At 38.1% G+C, this 19,762-nt stretch overlaps 1 protein-coding gene across 3 annotated transcripts in view; it reads right to left on the minus strand.

Moving 5' to 3' along the window:
* Positions 1 to 19,762, minus strand: part of Cpne4 (copine 4) — a 501,318-nt gene that overhangs the window by 114,276 nt on the left and 367,280 nt on the right. For all 3 annotated transcript variants that reach the window (XM_063248997.1, XM_063248995.1, XM_063248996.1), the window contains exons 6-7: positions 13,308 to 13,391; positions 8,313 to 8,402 (exon numbers count right to left, since the gene is read on the minus strand). In XM_063248997.1, coding sequence (XP_063105067.1) covers positions 8,313 to 8,402; positions 13,308 to 13,391 — 174 coding nt within the window. The remainder of the gene's footprint in view (positions 1 to 8,312; positions 8,403 to 13,307; positions 13,392 to 19,762) is intronic.

Raw genomic sequence — 19,762 nt, forward strand, 5'->3', positions numbered from 1 at the left:
AAAATATACAACCCTGTATCATGAAGTCTATTCACACTGTTGTGTAACCACTAAGACCATCCCTCACCAGAATTTTACCTCCTTCTTCACTAAAACTTATACTTATGAACTTATGAATCACTCACTCCTAAGATTGTTTTTTTGTTTTTGTTTTTGTTTTTTTTGTAAGACTGGCTTGTTTGGTTTCCTGGAAGAAAAATCAAACAAACAAACGAACAAACAAACAAACAAAACAGCACTTGCTCTGGCAAAGCGTGCTGTCTTTCCAGGTACTGAGAGAATCAGACATGATTGTCACAGATGCAAGTTCCCCTGACGCTGGAACACTTCTACTTAGCTCCCTTTTTAAGGGAACTCCCCATTTCCCCTTTGGAGTCATTAAAGACTGGCAGAGGACAGCTCCCATTAGCAGCAGGAGTCCAGTACAGGAAGGGCTGCAGTGTTCTGCTTTGTGAGTGAAAAGGATGATTTTTTTGTTTTTTTAAAGAAGAAAAGGAATGGCATAGCAGCCTGGGAAGACTGAAAACAGGAAGGAGACTTGAAGACAGATGAAAGAAGCAGGAAGAAAATTGTGTAGGTAACGGTTATTCTCCAAAAAGTGCACTTTGCATTTTTCTATCATCACACTTTTCATTTCAAGAGGCTGGTGCAGAGTTCAGGTTCCAAATTCTGACTTAATTCAGCCTATGCCACCTAGTAGTGCTGTGAATTTAGGTAAGTTATTTCACTTTCTGAGTCTCAGTGTTGAAATGAAAGCAAAGTATCTCTCCTATGGAAGAGTCTGCTAAATTTTCACAAAAATTTTTGTTTCTTTTTCTTTCTAGTCACCTAACTGGACCATCTTCTCTAATCTCCCCTGCAGCTTTGTGTAGCTATGTGACTGAGTTCTAATCCCTGCAATACAGGCAGCAACACCAACAGCTATTTTTAGCTACAATAGCTACAGAGATCTTTCTCCATGTTTTTCTCTTCTGTCTGCTGGATACAAATATAAATGAGCCCTAAAGTATAGAAAAGCCACCAAGAAAAGCAGCCTGGTGAAGAGGAGAGGTAGACATTGGTTTGAAAGTTTTGCCTTTGATTGTCACGTAAGCAAGAATAAACTATTACGGGAGGAGAATTTGTTATTGCAAGATTTTTATACTAGGATAACTATAGGGTCTGTGGGAAAAAAATAAGTGTTCAGCACGATTCCTGGTATCTGTTAAGTGCTCAGTAAATATTAGCTATTTTTTAATAGTTCAGAACAGAAACAGTGAAGCATGAGAGGTCTCTTAGTTTAAACTGAGACTGTGCTAATTTAGCTGTGTAATCTTAGGCAATTTTTCTAAAACAGAGCCTTGAATTCCTCATCTGTAAAATAAGGAAAAAATCTTAATGAAAAAGAAGGATTAGTAAAACAAAAAGAGCATTTTTCTCCTAGTTCAGAAGGTGCCTTGATTCCTGCCTAACTTAATCCTCCATAAGCTGCTCACTGCTCTTCCATGCTGCAGGATTGATTACAGAATTTAGGAGAGGAACTTGTGGGTACAGGGGTACCTTTACTTAAGTAGATTTGGGACATTATGGTGTTACATTACGGTTATTGTCAAAGACTGACATCTAAGGTTTAGAACTTGAGTGCAATTTCTTCCTTTCCAAACAGTAAGAGGTAGAAGGTTGGAAAAAAACCAGCATGACAGTGGAAGAGAACAAATCTGGCAACTAAGCCTAAGGGATCAGAAACAAAATAATAGGCACATAGGGATCCAGGAGTTATAAGATGCGACCAAATAAAGAGAAGGGCTAAAGCAAACTTTAAGAACATACTTAAAGAGTCAAATTCAGCCTGGCTTCAAGTCCAAAGCAAAAACAATGAAGTTGTGGAGACAGCACAATTTCTATTCAAGATGGCTTGGTCATACATGAGAAGTGGAAGACAGATTAGCTGTGAGTAATTAAAGGACACATGCTCAGTACTTTATATAGGGCCAAGAACAGAGCAAATGCATATATAGGCAGAAAGAATGCTAACTACCTGAGGGAGGTGCCAGTAGTAGATTAGCTAGCCTTGTAGAATCAGTAAGAGTTCAATATTTCTCAATGCATGTCTGGGTAAATAGCCTGCAACAACATACATCAGAGTTGTTAAAATGAGGATCTCAGGGCTACCAGTCTGGGATTCTGATTCAATACAGCACTTTGTTGATTGGTCAGGAATCCAAGTTGAGGAGTGTCAAAAGTTACCTTGTAAACATGACCATTTCAAATTAATCATGCATGATAGCCCAAGAGGGGGACAAGAAGGCAGGCAAGATAAGTCATGTGTGACAAAGTCATTTGTGGGTTGCTTCAGACTTGTGTTTGGGTCTGCTCTCATTCCTTCATGGGCTCCTGGGTTTACTCATCTCTACCTTGGCTCTAAAAAGCTAGCTGCTTCTCTTTCCCTTCTGTTGCTTTCTTTGGCCTGGGCATATCTTGTTTGCCCACCCAATCATGACCTCAGTTCATCACCTGGATCCCTCTCCTGCATAAAGAATGGAAGTGAGTAGAAATAGAAACAAAGTATCCCAGGGGCTGGAGGTTTAGCTCAGCAGCATAAGCGCCTGCCTTGGAAGCAGGCAGTCATGAGTTCAATCCCCGGTCCAATAAAAAGGAAAAAGACACACACACACACACAAAAAAAAAAAAAAAAAAAAAAAGGGAAACAAAGTGTCCCTATCACTTCAGTTCCCTTTCAAGGCAAGTTTCTTCTGCTCACCCTACTCAGAAGATGCCAGATGAGCTCTGTAGAGGGGTGTTTCCAAGCTATCTCAGTGGTTTAGACATTAGAAAAGGAGGCAGAAGGTGGTCATGTATGATATATGATTAACTTTTTTTCAGAGTGCTGAGCTGGTGCTCAAAGAGCGTTTTCCTCAGTAACTAGCACTATCAGGGTGCTGATAAATGTTTGCTTACTGCGACCCTCACCTCTTCTAAGACTTATGAGTGGAACAATCTGTTCTTAAGACAGCCTTGCCTTCTAACACGTGTAGATTAGGTATTTACAATGTGTTGATTAAAAAAAATCAAGGAATATGATTAATATGTACTTCACTGAATCTAAGAGGAACATTATTTTCTTGCTAATCACACATTAATAAGAAAGCACTGTGCTACAGTTTTGTTAAGAGCATTTTCTTCCTTAGTGGCTCATCAAATTAGTTGACAATAATATATAATTTCATGATTATATGAAAACCAGTAAGGTTTCATATAACCCTAAATCTACACAGGGAGTTGTATAGTGATTTCTATATAGTGCAGATGACACGCTAGTGAGTTGCAGTGTTATGTCTAGGGTTTCCATGACAAATAAGAGTATTCTTTCAATACTTAATATATTCAAGTGTGTTTAATATCACAGGAATTTCAGGCTCAGTAGACGTGACTGAGAAAGCACTGAGCTTCTAAAACCTTCAGAGTTATTTTCAAAAACTAATCTTTGTCACTATAGAATTTTCCACCATACCAATGTACAAAAAATGCGTGCCTCCTATATTCACTACCAGTTAACACTGTTGGGTGTATTTGCTCATTCAATATAGAAGAAATGTAATTAGAACCGGAGGAGTTATGAAAGGGAAAAATTAACCTTGTTTTCAGATGATATATACTAAAAGGGATTAAGAACTTAATGACAGCAAAGCCTTCAGAATTAATAGAAAAATACTATAAACAATATAAGAACTTAGTGATGGCAGTTTAAGAAAACAAAATTTTATCATATACATATATGGTATAATGAAAGATGCATTTACAATAGCAAAATAAATAAGCAAACAAGTTAACTGGACATAAACTTTAGATGTTTCAAATCTGCAAGTGGAAATTGTTAAGTACTCTTGAAAACACAAAGGAGGCTTCAATGACTAGAAAGAGGTGTTATGTTCTGGGGGAGTAAGGCAGTATTACATAAAGTAAATTCTGTTTAATTCAAGAGCAATCTCAATACAAATTCCACCAAAAAAAATACAAACAGTTTTTTTTCTGGCACTAGAAAACTTGTTTGTAAAGTGGAATGGAAGTAACAAACAAGTAAAATGTCCAGCAAAAGTCTTAAAGACAAGGAGTCCAGAAGTGGAAGGAGCTACATCTACTAGGTATTAAACCATACTAAAGATGACTGCTTACAAGAAAAGGGAAAAAGGCGGAAGAAACAGCAATAAAAGCTAATTTGTCTTTGTGCTATAATTTTAATTTTGGAACCACATAAGCAGTTTATGTAATTATAAAAATTGAATTTGAAAACAAAATGAAACAAATGAATCTGACAAGTATGTTGGAGCTTTAACTACAGGGAGGATTGATTAAGAGACATTGAAACAACTCACTATCAATACAAAGTTATGTATTTTGGAGGAAATGAATTTCAAAATTGATGAATTGCAGAAACTCACTCCACGAAGCAAGGAAATTATTAAACACTACTATACTGGATTTATGTCACAGGAACTGAAGAGGCAACTTGAAGGAGTTTTCATTGGTCAATGTTAGTTGCTTTTCTTTTTGCTGAGACAAAATACCCAACACCAAAGTTAAAGGAAACAGTTTAGTTGGCTCACAGTTTGTAGAGGTTTCGGTTCATAGTTGATGGGTTCCAAACCAGGGTGACATGGCAGAGGACCACTGAAGAGCAGAAGCTCATGGCAGGCAGACGGCAGCAAGACAGCAAGCAGCAAGACACCAATAATGACTCTTTTTGTCCCCTATATCTTATTCAGATTACCTGCCCCAGTGGGGTAACCCTAATGCTAATATCACACCACGAATCAGCAAGACATCCTTGATTCTAGCATCACATACCCTAGATGCACCTGCCTCCAAAAACCCCCACTGACTGCATGAGGGTTTGTGAGGGACATCTAGATGCAAGCTATAAAAGTCAAATATTTCAGAAGAACAACAATAATAAATAAAATAGATCAAAACACTCCAATAAAAATCCCATGAATTCTTAATAACTTTAAGGATATTCTTGTCTGAAATCAGACCCTGAATCTTATAAAGTCCAAATTATTCATATAAGGGAAACAGAATGATGTCACAGGATGAAATGACTTATTTTTAAAATTATTATATTAAGGAAAATGCAAGGTAAAAGAGGGAGAGACAACCAGCCGAGGAAAGAAACTTGAGGCAACTCATTCAAATGCAATCCTGGGGCCTTATTTACAGCCTCATCCATAATGTTAAGCGAAATAAATCAGACACAAAAGCTTAAAAATCATACGGTTTCTTTTATATGAGAAACTCTAAGCGTAAATAAATGAAGGAGCAAAACAAAAAGACACAGAATAGGAAATGTAGGGACAGATCTTCAGCAAATGGAAAAGGGACTAAAAGATGAAGGGGAGGAAAAGAAAGGAATGTGGAAAGAAACGAGATGTGCCATGTACACGTTCCAGCTACCCACGATGAAGGTATTCATGACGTACTGCAAACATGTACTGATAAATTAAAAAAACAATGAAAGCAAAACAAAAACAAAAACAAACAGAAAACACTTGCTAATAATGGAAAGAATCAGGTCAATATGAATTATGGCAGAATATTTTGTGCTTAACATGATAACAACTTTGTGGTTACATTTATATAAAGATCCTGTATCCCTTAGCAACACGTGCGGAAACCTTTTCAGAGGAGGTGGTACTATGTGTAAGATGTAGCCCCCGTGTTACTTCTGTTGACCCCACTCATGTTTTCCTTCTTCTACCATAATAGATTTTCATGGGTTCTAAACATGTCATTGTTTTCTGATGTAAGAAAAGTGTAAAACATTTCATTCAATCTTAAAAGTTAATTTTTGCTTTTCTATTTTCAAGCTAAACTAAAACATGTTTGTAGGCTCCTAAAAGTACCATGGGCACTGGTATTGTGCTTGACGTGATTACTGGGTGTGTCCACTTGGTCTGGGTTTGCGAAGCGGGCCAGGATTCATTACTGTAGGAGCTGTGTGAGAGGTCCGGGGGTATCCTGTCTTTCTACCACTTTTACTCATGTTTGAATATTTCCATAATAAATAAGTTAAGCATCAATTCTGAAAAGAGTTATTTAAACATTGCTTTGTTTTCTCTCACAAAATAAACAAATAAAACCCAAAAGTGAGCTAGTTAATCTTGGTTTTCATGGAGATCTTGGATACATGAAAATGAAAGATATAAAGATGTATTGAGATGATGGGGATTTTAAAAACAGCAGTTCTAATTTGGAGGGTGGGAACATTCAGAAAGAATGACACCCATGCAAACAGAGCTGCTGCCTGCCAATATGGTACAATATTTTGGAGAAGAGGGCTTTATGGGAATTTAACAGAGTTTTGTTTTGTTTTGATACTGATGACTGAACCCAGCACATTCCCTTTTTTATCTTTCACATAAGATCCATTTATTGACCCATTCCTTTTAGGGTCACTTGTTCCTACAGAGACTGTACAGCCCTCAAAGGGCAAAAGAAGCACTCCTTTTCTATATTCTTATTCATTTAATTACAGAAAACCTTCTTTAGCCATATAATAACTCTTTACGACAAAAGTGATCTATGGCTAAAGGAAGTATTGCTTTTTTTTTTTTTCCTGCTCTTTTTTGTGTTTAAAGGAAGTATTGTTTTATTTCTGGCCAAACAGGGTCATTTTTCTCCTTGGGAATGGAATAGTGCTGCTCAGAGTCCAAGTGATAATGACCATGCCAAGCCTGAAGCAGGAGTTTTGGGCTGTTGCATATACACTTCCACTTGCAGGTCTCAACAACCAGAAGTCCTGATTCTGGCACAAAAATGGAGTTTTCAGTAGGGTTTGAAAGGGGTTAAATGCCTTGGCTCTTGGGGACTCTGACCTGCTGCTCAGGAGTAGGAGACTTCAACCACAAAGTCCACCTAGAATGAGTACACACAGTAAGCTTTGGGTTCCAGAAGGAAAAAGAGAAATGGCAAAGCTTCTTAGAGGCCCAGGCTCTATACTCACACAAGGTCACCTCCTCACAAAAAGCTTATACTTTGGAGGAGGTGGCCTGGTGTGACCTCAGCCACTGAGAGGTCAATCACAAAGTCCACGCAGAATGAGCGTAAGCAAGGGCATACAAAGTCACCTGAAAGACAGTAGGTCAAACCGACCAGATCCAAATTCTAACCTGACAATGCTGACATATCAAAAATCTTATCATCAGATCAAGGTTTGTGGGGTAAAAGGACTGAGGAAAATATAAGGTCACAAGGGCAATCATTATCAATGGCTGTCTAGTACTTTCAAGGGCATAGATGCCCTGAATGGTCAACATAAGTGTTTACTCTGCCTGATGGACCATTATTTCCATGCTAGACAGGGATCCTCCAACTGACTTTTCAATGACCCAGCGTCCCTGGTGCTTTTCTCAGGGCTATAGTGGTCACTGTCCGACATTTGTCTCTTCTATTGTTTACCCACAACCAAATGTCCTGGTGGAGCCTATGTGGTTGCTGAGTCTGCCTGATAGACATGTTTCTCACTGCATATTAATCAATTATGTGTTTCACTTTAGAGACACTGATCTCTAGTGAGTTACTTAATCATCCTGAATTCATGGGATCAATTCTAGAGTATTAATAACATAAGAGAGGGGCTAGACCGTGGACCCCAGGCAACATCTCCTCGGACTGCTTCTAGCAGGCCAGCAGTTGGCTTTCCTTGGTGATTCCTACCCCTCGAAGTGCACATTTTCTTTCAAGTTCTACATATCCACAGTCCTCAAAAGCATTTGTGGGGTATTGAGAAAGCAGCTTTGTAGGTATTCCCATCAAAAGGTGGAAGCTATCTCCTCACCCTTGTGTATGGGCTGAGAGCCAAATGGTCCAGCTACCTCAGTCATCCCAGGTGAAAGCAACCTCTGCTCATGAGGTGACTGAGCGTCAGTGCCTGCAGGAGGCGATGCAGGACCAACCTATGGACTACTTAGATTCACAGAATTACAAGTCAAGCAAATGGTTATTGTTTTGGGGTAGTACGCTATGGAGCAACAGAAAACTGTTACAGAAGTATTTCATTTTTAGTAACTCACTGTTATACCCTGAAGTTACCTCCACAGTTTTGTTTCTGAGAAGCCATAACTGTTTCTTGACATAACACAGGATTGTTTTCAGGCTATTGCATGAGTCTCAATGGCTCTTGTGGAAGAAATCATCCCTCTTTCTTCAAGGAGATGCTAAAAGTGAGAGGTTGAATAAATGCTACAAAATGTTATGGGTTTGTCAACAATTGTGAGGCGAAAGATGAGGCTTAAATATATTTTTAAAGACATGTATTTTGGATGTAGATTTCTGACCTTCAGCCGTCGGTCTGGATCTCCACTGCATAGAGAATTTACAGATACTTTGAATGATTTCCAGGCTGGGCTCAAGTTATTCATCACAACCTGGGAAAAGAAAGAGAGAAGAGGTGAGGGAGAGAAGAGATGCTTGACATTTTCACATTTCAGCATAAAAACTGAGAAACTATTGTGATGCTTATGAAAAGGACAATTTCTGGGAACCGGCTCCTTAATGAAAACTTGGAGGAGCAAAGCTTTTAAGATACCTACTAAGCAAGCTATTATAGGCAGAAATTCTGTGGCTTGTTTTATGCATAATAACAACATGGCTGTCTAGCATGGAGATACTGACGGTGATCCCTTCTATACCAAAAGGACAGACACTTGAGAGGTGAGGAGGCCTCTGGCCATAATGGAAGCAGGATACTCTATCCTATGTCATAAAGTTCCCTTCTCTTTGGGGTCGGCAGAGGCAAGAGTCTTGGCAAGGATGGAGGCTGAAGCAGGTCAGTTCCACTGCTGAAGAACAGGATGATGACATTTGATAATCTGTGAGTTTGAGTCACATCAGATTCTAAGTAGAGGTTTCTGGAATTAAAATCCTAGGCTCATTCTTATACTAGCCCATCCCCATTTCACAGAACATTCTGGAAAGATACAATAGATCAATTCTTAAGATTACAAACTAAGATCTAAAAACACAGTAAAACCGTTTTCAAAGCAGCAGCTTATTAATTTGAACTTGGCTATTCCTGTCCAAGAGCTCACCCAAGCAGCAGCTTGGTCTTGCCATCATCCTGGCTCAAATAACTCAGTTTGGTTCAGTGTGTGTTTAAGTGGCTTTTTCATGGCTAGCATTGTACTGTACAGCCTGGGGCAGGGGTTCCCAAAGTGTGGCTGATAACCAGAAGGTGCTGCATCACCTGACCACTTTTTAACAATATGAATTCTTAGGCTCTGCCTGATCATATTGACCTACTCTTTGTAGGTGGGTTTCCTAGGTGATGCATAAACTTGAACAACCAGTGTTCTACAGACCTACAGACAAAGTTAAATGGAATTCTGTCATATTGATTTTTCTTAATGTTTAAAAGATTTCTCTACCTAAATAACATAAATGTGAGGGTGTTGAACACAGGTATATATGAGATGAATATGCAGAGATAAGGGACATTTGAAGCCACATGCCCAAAACCTCCTGGAATGCAAGATTAGAGATAAAAGTTTAGAGCCACAAGTTTATGTAGGATCAAAATACATTGCCTTAAGGTATGAATGCTCTGATATCCCCATTTATCATTTAGATTGGCCCTAAGGTCAGTCATATAACAGACCAACTTGACCTTTTCCTGTTCCCTGTGTGAATTCCTGCACAGATGTCTTTTTTTGTCCTTTGTCCTCACTTCCTGGTTCTATCAATAGAAAGCCACAAAAAGCTTCAGGTTGGGGCTGTCTTCATGAGACTCTCTCACAGTGAGGGGGTCTCAGTTAGGGCAGTCCCGTGGGACATTGACTCCAAGTAATTTCTCATCCTTTGGATCATGCCACAGATATGAACTGTGACACATAACGATTTTATGAGTGATTCCCTCTCTACTGAACTATTAATATAACCATGAATTACCAATTAAATTGTGGATGCATTATTAAATTTATTTACTGTGTTAAAATAGAGAGAGATGCTCCTTTTCATATTTTCTTGTCTTCTGATACCTCAAGGATGATCAAAGTGATAATGAGAAGAGTAGATGAAAGTGTTTGATAATTTTAATTTTTGACCTTTTTATGAAAATGCTAAGAAGTTAGGATGTATTATGGCAACAGTTTTGAAAAACTCAATAGCGGAACAAATTTCAACTGTCAGTTTTCTCTAAAATTTAAACTATGTGTTTATGCATGCGTATGTGTGTGTGTGTGTGTGTGTGTGTGTGTGTGCACACAAGCACCTCTGTCTGTGTTACTAAAAAAATCAGTGTTATGTTGCTTGACTGGCTGGGAAACTTTACAATCAACATTTTTTATGAAACTCTATGAGCCTCTCAGCACTAGGGTAAGGGTTAAAGTTCTAGAGATTTTTGGGAATCGGAGAATTTCGTAATATTAATAATAAGAGGAATGCTGTCACAAGCAAAGAAAAAGATGATCTTGTAAGAGAAGTTGAAAGACATGTTACTGATATTCTTTAATATCCTTTTGTTACAGGTAGCTGAAGTAGTTAGAAATATATAGCAGTCAGACAGGGCTAGGCCCTTGAGGAAGTCAGCACACCGCATGAAATATCTTATGACTTTGGAGGAGACACACACCTCTTGCTGTGGACCAGATCTCAAAACAGAAGGCAAAACAAATGAAACAACACCCTCAGTATAAACATTAGGAATTAAGTATGGATCACCTTGAGCAGCCTGGAGTTACCATCCCAACCCCCTACAGGAAGAGTCACTGATCCATAAGAATGCTTGCTTGATACACCACTCTGCTTCCTCATTTGTCCTGGATTTGGTTAATTCTACCCAAACAATTAATCTGATTGGTTGACCATAGCTCTGCCCCATCTCATGCCTGTCTGCCTTGTGAGTTCTCGGTTTTCCCCAACTTGGACCCACCTTACCTCATGGTTTTACTCTATAAAAATCCCTAGAAAAGACAGAATCTTTGGCAACCCACTCGTGACTCCTTCTGTCTATCTCTCAGACAGAAGCTTTCTGTCTCTCAATAAATATTTCTGCTCTTATGGTTTGCCTATTATCTTTTTTTTTAATTCCTGTAAGGTCTCCAGTGTAGGTTTTATTGGTCTTGTTCTGTACTGTTTTGATCAATTCTATTAAACCTGATGATACAGGCAACTCAGTTTAAAAATAGCAAGAGGCACAATGGTAACCACTTTTGATCACCTGGTATTCTATTTTTGCATCATGTACTATGCCCACCCTTCTGTTCTGACTCTGTTTTGTTTAGTCATGTTTGGTTTTATTCTCTTCAAAAAAAGTAATAAGAACTGTGGGAGTAATAAAACCCAAAAAGTGTAATTGTTATTGTAAAAAAGAGAGAAAAGGAAGATGGACTAAGGGATATAACTGCATGTATGTTTGAGTGTGTAGGATGGAAAACCATATTGTTTTTGTTGGATCATTGAACGGAACTGTCTCCAGTCTCACTGTATGAATGTCCACTTTATATGCTTTAATTTTATAATTTGGACAACTGTTTCTAAGAAGACAATGTGTAACCTATTAACTAGTGATTTCTTACTGTATATTTTTTTCTTGAAATTCTGTATTACTTGTACCCTTTTACTGCTTTGTTTTTTTTTATGTCCTTTCTTTTTTCTCTTTAAATAAAAAAAAAATATTTCTGTTCTTAAGCTCCATTGTTCCTAAAATTCATTCTTCATTGTTAGACAACATGAACTCATACCAGACATCTAGTAGGTTGGGAATTTTTTTCCCCTATATCACTTTTTTCCCAATTAAAATTCCTGCTCAGATTGCAGCAAAAGTACAAGTAGATATTACTACATCTTCTCAAGATTTGGTTACTTCTCTCAAAAATTTATTGTACCAAAAGGATCTTTATCTATAAAAGAGGCTGTATTTGGTGGTGGCAGTATGGTGGCCACTTAAGTCTATTCCCCAGGTACTAAGTATATATATATATATATATATATATATATATATATATATATATACATATATATATATATATATATTACATATATATATATACACTATTTGTACCCAATTCCATGTATTCATTCATTCACTCATTTTATTAAACATTTTATTAGAGGCCAATTATATGCCAGATGATATCTACAACTAGCCCATCCAAGACAATTAATTTTGGTCTTCCCTAAGGATGGCAGGAAAAGTTTACCTAACAGCTGAAACCTTGTTGCTTTATGAAAATATAATTGGGTTTATAGCATGGATTAACACTATCATCCCATGAAAATTCATGAGAGTTTCTCTTTTCTTCATCACTGGGACATACATACAACAGACTCCACTCTCCACTGGTGCGAATGACACCAGTTCAACTATTCCAGTTCTTTTTTTATTAGTGAACTACAGAATCCCTCTTGGATTGGCTTGTATGTAAAATAAAAAAGTAAAGATTGAGGTTGGTTGATGAATGTATATATAAGAAAGTAAGCATCAAGGGCTAGTATGGAAGAATACAAGACTTGGGGCCAGCTGGGGAAAGAAGGCTGAGAGGAAAGAAGACATCTTGACCAAATGGCTACTGTGATGCAGTGTCTTAATAGATGTGACATCAGTCCAGTGGATGTACCTTCCCTGGGGACATAGACTTCCAGAGAAGTCTTCCAGATTGACTTCCAGCATTACAGAGAATCTCAGAGTCAAGCAACCTCACTGTAAATCTCAGTTCCATACATTGCTAACTGTGAGAAGAGACCTGGGAAATAACTTCTCTCGAGTTCAGTTTCTTCTACTATAATAATAAGGGGATACTAATGATCCTACCACAGGATTATTGTGGGAAGTAAGTAAAACTGCATATAAGTGACTTGGTATGATGCTTAAGTATTATCCTAATGCCATTCAATGTTATTTAGTGTTTCTATTGTTATCACTGCTAAACTGCTGGCCATCTGTGATAAAGATTGGAATGGAAATTTGGAGTTAGAGAGAGGTCTTCTCATCAAACACATGAGCTGGGAATAAAGAAACTCAAAATTGTAGACAGTTATCTTATGGACAATGAAGACTTCAGGTCTCAATACATATCTCCAGATACTAAGAAATGCAAAATGAGAAACTGGGTGGGGTGGCACATACCAGTAATCCCACCACTCTGGGAGTCTGAAGCAAAAGGATCACAATTTTGAGCTCAACCTGGACAACTTAGCGAGACTCTAGCTCAAATTTTAAAAAATCCCCAGCACCACAATGAATGAATGAATGAATAAAATTTTTACAAGTACACAGTGTTTCTCAAAACAGGTCAATTTATAACCAGTGGAGTAGCTAATATGACTCTTCTTACCTCAGTTCGGTGCACAAGCTGCTGAGTCGCATCGTCGTTCATGCGGAAAATTTCCAGGAATGGATCAGATTTACTGAAGAAATCCTAAACAGATAAACAGAAGTAAGTTTTTCCTCCGGCATTTGAACTTGACCTGATCAGCTGGGGAGATTTAATTAACAGGACTCCACCTGACTTTGGCTTTCTATTATTGACACGGGCCAGTTCCTTACTTCTTGCCAGCTCAACTTGAATTCTCCTTTCATTGCCCTGTGATCACACACACCACTCCTTCTTCCTTTGTTCTGTGAACCACCCTTGGGTGGAATAAGGTGCTTCTAACTGTGGAACCTCAAAGCAGTCTCTAAACATTGATCCTGATGTTTAGAAATCCTGATGTTTTCAAATCCTGATTCTTAGAAAAGTACTGTGTTTGATGTTTTAAATATATTAAGCCTGTATGTCTATTACAGATGACTGGATAAAAACCATATTTATACACAATGGAATATTTCTCTGTCATAGAAAGATAAAGTTGAGTCATTTGCAGAAAAGTGGATGCGCCTTGAAACCACAATGTTAAGTGAAATAAATCAGACATAAATCAGAAATAAATATCACATGGTTTCTCTTATATGAGAAGCCCAAATTATAAATAGGAGCAAAATAAAACATAATAGGAAGTAGGGAGATAGATGCTTCTCAAAGGACAGAGGATCAAGAGATAGGAAGAGATGGAGGGAAGGGAAAGGGGATGAAAAATAGAATTAAGATGTGCTATGCACACGTACCAATTCCACACCTTCGTCTTCTCAAAAACCCACAATGCCTGCTTTCATCGCAAACACCCCTACAGATCCTGTCTCTCCCACAAATCTTTCTCTTCTACAGATGGCCCATTTCTTTCCCATATGTGCATCTAGCTGATTCCTTCCGCTATACATTGAGCAAGACATGCGTCCCTCAGGCTGCTTTCTGTTTTTACATTTGTCTTAAAAAGCCTGGAACCTCTGTCTCTCTCTCCTCCCCTCCCTGGCAGATGTGGGCCACACTAGCTTGTTCCTGTGTGCCCTGGGGCTCCCTCTTGTTAGCTCAAGCTTTGCCTCCTTAAATAAATAATGTGTCCCTCAAGGGATGGGATTATGAATTGTACTCAGAAACTGCTGACCATGGTAAAAGAACTGTATCAGATACTGTTCTATTTTATTGATAATTTAAAACTTTTGCTATTATCATTTTTATTTAAAAATAGAAAATACAAAGATGATAAAAATGAGAAGAAAAACAGACCATAACCCAACTCATAATTCCATAAATGTTTTCTGCAATCTTTCAGAATCTAGGTATAATTTTTTTTCTCTTTCTTCCTTTAAAAATACATGTATGTAGTCATTCTCTGTGTATAATTAGTATCCTATTCTTTCCATTTGGTATTATATTTGAATGCTTTATTATTTCATATTCTTTGCAAAACAGGATTAGCATGGAGTTGCTGTCTGGAGAGCACAAAGTAAGTCAGGCAAATAAAGACCAAATAGAGTCTCTGCCTTTGAGTACTTGAAAATCTCATGGGTGGCATATGAGCTTTAGAATTGCTTTCAAATCCCAAAGCCATCACTCCAATCTAGATGGCCTTGGACAAGAGATTTTATGTCTCTGAATCTTAGTTTCTTGTCCATCAGTGGGAAGAATATCACTCTGTGTCTCACAGTGGTGTAGGAGAAGCAGAGGAGTTGATGCACGTGAGTTCAGTGCCTAGCACACACTTAACCCCCACAAACCCTGGTGCCACGATTATTAGAAGATGCAAGAAGGAGTTCTTTGTAAAGAACTAGGTAAAGGTCAGGGATAATTATTATTAAGAAGGCATCCAGTTTACAGAAGCAAGAGGGTTCACAAGCAGTTTAACAGCATCAGATATTCACATATTCAGATACATACATTCAGATATTCATAGACTCAAAGAACAACTCTAGGTCTAATTGTATGGTCACTTTAATCTGGAATTTTCGGCTTTCTTTGCTTGGCCATCAGCATTAAAATGGCCTTTAGGGCAGTTTAGAACAATGATCAATGAAATGAGCATTTTACTGAAGTCTTGCTATGATGAAATTCTTTAATATCCTGGAGACCATATTACTCTTCCTTATAGCCTGATATGAAAGACATTTAGTCCAGTGAGAAGGTGGAATAGTGGTCAGTAGAGACTGAGAAGGGGTAGGCTGGGAGAGGCACAGAGAAAGTCAGCTAACAGGTGTCAAAATACAGCCATCCAGGAATAAGTTTTGGCATTCTATAGCACAGCAGAGTAACCACCCAATTTCTGATATATCTAAAATAAGTGCAAAAGAATTATCCTAAGGTTCCCAACACATAGAAGCAATAAATATTTGAAGAAATAAAAATAGAAATTACCCTGATCATCCATGTAACAAATTATTATACTGTACTTATAAAGGAACATAAATATTATGCATCAATTTAAAAAAGAGAAAGTGAAAAATGAAACAGTGTGTTTCCATGATAGTGGTCTTGAAAATAAAATATTAAACTTTTAGAATAAATTGGTTGAAAGATGCAGAGTCATACCTAGGCCATTTAGCTTATTATTAACTGTGACTTTGGGCATATTTTTAACTTCATTATGCTCTATTTGTAAGATGGAAAAATATCCACCTTTGGGAATATGATTATGAGCATTAGAGATAATGTAGATTAGGTGTCTGATGCTAGCACCTTGTACATGCCCAATAATTATGATTTTCTATCATTAATGCAGATTGAGTCACAGTTCCCAGGCATGCATACTTGAAGAGAGTAGAATCTAAAATTGTAGCAAAGCAAGAAGAGATTTTACATTACTTTAGAGCAGGAGTAAGCAAACTACGTCATCTGAGACACAGCCTGATGTTTGTTTTTGCGAATAAAGTTTTATTGGAACACAGTCATACCCATTAACTTCTGTATCACTATGGCTGTTTTCATGTTTAAAATGCAGAGCTGAGCTGGAGGGATTAGAGGCCATACAGATTGCAAAGCCTAACATTGTTACCAGTTTGCCTCTAGAAAAACTTTGCCACACTCTACTTTGAAGAGAGATTTGCTTACTTACATAGCTCCATCAAACTAGCCTCACTGTAGTCTATAATGGTTAAACATTACAAATGTGGAGACCACCAGTGTAAAAATCAGTTCCAATATACCAATGTGAGTACTCAGGAAAGGACAAGGAAAAAAATCTTCTTAGCTTTAGTGTTTCAAAGAGATTGTTACATCCACATCTCTTGTTAAATTGTTAAATGGTTGCTAATATAACAGATGTGCCTTAAAAGTTAGAAAGCCTCTCTCCCCACCAAGTAAATTGCATGAACTTTAAATAAGTAAGTTGTTTCTTACAAGCCTAAGTTACTTTATGTACTGGCCCTCAACGAAAAAGGTCTCTCAGATTTCAGAGTGCAGGTTTCCACTCTGGATAGATGGCTTCTACTGTTCTGAACAGTACTGGGAAAGAAAGTTCAAATGAACACTTCTGTCTAAAGGAAGGCGACATTTCCCTGTCACTGTGTTTGTAAAAGTACTTAGTGCTCTCTGATTGTACCATTCACTAGTAGTTCTCAAACTTTTGACCTTGCTACTTCTATACATTCTTACAAATTATTGAGGACACCCTGCCCAGAATTTTTGTCTATGTGTGTTATAACCAGTACTTTATCACATTATAAGAACAATAAAATTTAAAATATTTACTTGTTATATTAAAAATCCATTACATAATAATGATCCCATTTTAAATGAAAATCAATTGTATTTTTCAGATTAAAAAATAGTGAGAATGGTATTAATTTGCATTTCTGGAAATCAATTTAGTGCCTGGCTTAACAGGATGCAATAGGATTCACACATGTACTTTTGCATCTAATTTGTTGTGTTATTAGGTGTCATTTACCCTCTGGAATACTCCACTGTCCACATGTGAGAATGAAGAAAGAAACCAAGAAACCTCAGTGTTATTATGGTAATAGATTCAACCTCATGAACTCTCCTGAAAGAATCTACAGGTTTTGGACACCGCTTTGAGAGCTGCTGTCTGATACACCCATACCTTCCTACTCTGTGGCTCCATTTGTCGCTAAAATACATGGCAACACCACCACATCTCCTCCACATCCTAAGAACAATCTAACATCCATCTTTTCTCATATTTCAGACAGGCAATTGATTGGATCCCTCTGTCACTGGTATTGTTGAGTATAAACATATGTGGCTTTAGGTAAGAAGGCAGCTGGGTTAGAGCAGTGGTTTTTGACCTGAGGTATCTAGATAACAGGAGTACCCAGTTACTGCACGGGGCTTGGGGTTTCAGATCTATGCTACTGTCTAAAGCAGATGTAGCATACTTTTCCCACATTTCAATATTAATAATTCAAATAAAATATTTTGTGGAAACCACTGACTTTCATGATACTCATGGATACAATAGAAAACTAAGAATTAATCTTACAGTGACTTTTTGTTTGTTTGTTTTTTGTCTTTTTCATTTTTATCGGTACCGGGGATTGAACTCACGACTGCCTGCTTGCAAGGCAGGTGCCTATGCCACTGAGCTAAATCCCCAGCCCCCTTACAGTGACTTTTAATGATGATATTTCTCCATTAGTACATATGTCCCACTGCTAACAATGTAGGTAGCTATAAAATTGTTTAATGCTAAAAGCTAGAAAAGGGTCCTTTGTGAGAACTTCCAAAAAATAATTTTTGTTTGTGATATAAAATAATCACACTCCATTATTCTGGCTCTATCATGAAAAATATTGTATCAGACTGACTTTTCCAAAAATGACCACTACAATATCCACGTCCACATGCATTTGTACCATATGACTCTGCCACTCCATCAAGGCCTGGAGGATAAATTTCCTCTCCTAAACCTGGGAAGGCCTTATGAGTCACTCACAATCAACAAATGCAGTTGAAATGATGGGGCATGACTTCCATGGTTATTTCAGAAATGACCATGAAGCTTCCACCTGGTTTTCTTGGAATGCCCCTTTTGGAAGAACCCAGGCACACTGTAGGAAATGTGATTCCCCTAGACCACCATGCAGGTACTCTGGTTGACTGTCTCAGCTTACCTAGACTATGGCCATCTGATGTGCCAGGCATGAGAGTAAAGCTAGCCTATATTCCCCAGACAAGCTTACCTGCCAGCTGAGTATGATTCCCGTGAACATCAGAAGAAGAAAGACCTGTTTAAACCTAACTGAATACTATACAATAAAATAGTTGTTCATGTAAGTCACTAGGATTTTAGGTGGTTTGGTAGACTGCACAAGAAAAACAAAGTATGGTAATATGTGCTTAGGTAAGTCATCCGACCTTGCCAAGGCTTTGTTTACTGAAAAACTTGTGCGAGCTGATCTCATGGTACGACGTTCTGCCCTGATTCTATGATTTTGCTCTGTTTCTACTTGAGGCCATTTACCACCAGTGGAACCTGGAGCAAGGGCCCCTGCTTTGTTTTCTGGATGATGAGGAGTTGGAATAATTCACAGCCCTTCATAAGGGCTCAGAACCATAGCCCTTATGAAGGACTAGGGTTCCGAGGTTCAGCAGTGGCCATGGCCCAGGCCGTCAGTGCAGCCAGTGGTGGGAATGGTCACTGGCACTGAATGAGGAATTGCAGATGAAGTGTTCAGCTCATGAGGAAGTAGTCTTCTAATTAAAGGGACACTGTTCAAATACCTGAGACCAATGGGCCCACCAGCAAGCCCCAAGTCTCTCTGCATTGTGCTGTAATATAAATCAGTTGCATGACACATTAGAGGTATCACAGAGATGATTAGATGGAGAGAAACCATTATGGACCAGAAAGTGAGTAGCCTGAAACTATTACATACTGAACCACTGACTCCCACTTTCACTGAGGAAGACACTGTAGAGCAGTTTTGTGAATTTTTCTGAAACTCAGGGAGACAGTGAATGAATAGTTCAGAGAAGTGAAGGTTAAAAGCTCACTCCCAGCTGGGCATGATGGCACATGTCTGTAATCCCAGCACTCTGGTATGGTGCGGCAGAAGGATATCAAGTTTGAACCCAGAATGGGCAGCTTCGAGATTTCATGAGATCCTGTCAAAAACCAAACCAAACCAAAACAAAACAAAAAGGCTAGGAATCTAGCTGATTGACCCTTGAATTAAGCCTCAATACTGCAAAACAAAACAACACACACACACACACAAATCTTCTGGGTTCCAGATTTGGCTCATATTAATGTTAAAAGATAGCAGTTGTCTTTTAGTGTGAGCTGAGTACTGGGACCCAGAACATACACTGTCAGCATATTAGCTACATATTAGCTACAGGGCCTAAACGTCCATCAACAGATGAATGGATAGAGAAAATGTGGTATTTATATACAATGGAGTACAATTCTACAAAGGATAAATGTGAACCATTTGTTGCAAAACTTGAGACCA

The sequence above is a fragment of the Cavia porcellus genome, unplaced genomic scaffold (assembly GCF_034190915.1).
Source record: "Cavia porcellus strain 051 isolate PalLab524CR breed Dunkin Hartley unplaced genomic scaffold, mCavPor4.1 scaffold_5, whole genome shotgun sequence".
Taxonomy (NCBI): domain Eukaryota; kingdom Metazoa; phylum Chordata; class Mammalia; order Rodentia; family Caviidae; genus Cavia; species Cavia porcellus.